Raw genomic sequence first — 1,845 nt, forward strand, 5'->3', positions numbered from 1 at the left:
GGCGCCGAGCCTATAGTAAGTTTTGAAATCAAGAAGTATAATTCTTTAATTTTGTTCTTTTTTAAGATCGTTTGACTATTTGGGGCCCTTGCACGTCCATGTAAATTTTAGGGTTAACGTTTCCATTTCTACAAAAATAATCATTAGAATTTTTATCAAGATTACACTGAGTTTGTAAATCATTTTGGAGAGTACTGCCTCCTTAATGATGTTAAGTCTCCCACTACGCATTCAGGTGGTACCGTTCCAAATGGTCAGGTCTTCTGTCATGTTTTTAACAGTGTTTTGTAGTTTTCATTTTGTAGGTCTTCCATGAACTCTTTGGTTGAATTTATTCCTAAATAGTTTATTCTTTTGGAATAAACTACTGTAATGGAATGTTGCTACTGTAAATGGAATGTTTCTTGTTTGATTTTCTTCTCAGTTATTCATTGCTGGTATGTGAAAATGCAATCGATTTTTCATTATGTTGACCTTCTAACATGCAACATTACTGAATTTGTTGACTAGCTGTCATGGGGAGGTTGTATTCTGTAGGATTGTCTAATCTTGGTTTTCTTTTTTCTCTAAAAGGGAAGAGAGATAGTGAAATCTTTAAAACTTCTTTTAAAACGTCTTCTGCTAAGTGATAAGTCACTTTACTTAGAATAAAGAGGAGCTGTTTTAATAACCTGCCTTATTTAAATTATGTTAGTAATAACTGAAAAAGGATTTCAACCAGGCCTTAATAGAATAATCTTCCTGATTTAGAGTTGACTGGATTTTAATCTAAGTAATATTAATGTTGAACCATATGAGTAAGGAGTAAGCCATTTGAAAATTGCTTTTTCTTTGGGAAACATACATTTTGAAATACAGTCTAGTGTTTTATTATTCATAAACAGTTTAAGCTTTTCCCACACATTTTTAGCTAGTCTTTAGGTCTTTAGCTCCACCTGAGTTAGGGGATGCATCTTAGCACTTTGATTAAGGAGGGAAATGGGCACAGGCTATTTCACCTATGTTTGCTTTGTAACTGTCTCCGGCTGTGTACAATTTGTTAATTTGAAAGTAATTTTTGTTCTTTTTTCCTTTTCTGTGTAGGATTATCATTGGCAGTGGCGTTCATTCCTTACCAGCGGCTTTACTGCAGTGTATTTCTTAATATATGCGATACATTATTTCTTTTCAAAACTGCAAATCACAGGAACTGCAAGTACAATTCTGTACTTTGGCTATACCATGATAATGGTTTTGATCTTCTTTCTTTTTACAGGTAAAAATAGAATTTGAATGATTACTTTTTAATTAGGACATCTTTAGATAATTTATAATATTTGCCTTTTGCACATACCAGTGCTCCTGTTAGTTTGACCTGTCCTCCTGTGAGTTCCATAAAGGCGATGAAATGGAAACTAGGAGGAGAGGCTAAATAGGGCCTGTGGTTGTACAGGGAACTGGCTGTTTTACGGTTTCCTTCCGTTAACCTCTTAGGGGCCACAGAATCTATCTTTTACCCATTTCAAAAATAAAGTAAAAAGCTACAGCTGTGTAAGTTTAGGAGCAAGTTAGGATTGGGGAGAAGTCAAGATGAAGCTGAAGGTGGGTGAAGAAGATGTGATAACAGGACACTGTAGGTTAAAGTTTTCTGTATCTCAGACCCCTGTGGTGCTTGGTAAACACGTGTGGAGTGAGTGACTTACTGAAACAAGAAAATCACGGGAACTTTCTTTGACATAGGAAAAGTAATATTGGCTCAGTGCCTGTGGTTCAAGTGGCTAAGGCGCCTGCCACATACACCTAAGGTGGCAGGTTCGAATCCAGCCCGGGCCTGCCAAACAACAATGATGGCTGCAACCAAAAAAA

General features: G+C 36.2%; 1 protein-coding gene across 2 annotated transcripts in view; it reads left to right on the top strand.

The window, feature by feature from the left end:
* TM9SF2 (transmembrane 9 superfamily member 2) overlaps positions 1-1,845 on the top strand; it is a 70,656-nt gene that overhangs the window by 64,233 nt on the left and 4,578 nt on the right. For both annotated transcript variants that reach the window (XM_003789598.3, XM_023513120.1), the window contains one exon: positions 1,084-1,255. In XM_003789598.3, coding sequence (XP_003789646.1) covers positions 1,084-1,255 — 172 coding nt within the window. The remainder of the gene's footprint in view (positions 1-1,083; positions 1,256-1,845) is intronic.

Source organism: Otolemur garnettii, unplaced genomic scaffold (assembly GCF_000181295.1).
Source record: "Otolemur garnettii isolate 467f Iridium unplaced genomic scaffold, OtoGar3 scaffold00034, whole genome shotgun sequence".
NCBI lineage: Eukaryota > Metazoa > Chordata > Mammalia > Primates > Galagidae > Otolemur > Otolemur garnettii.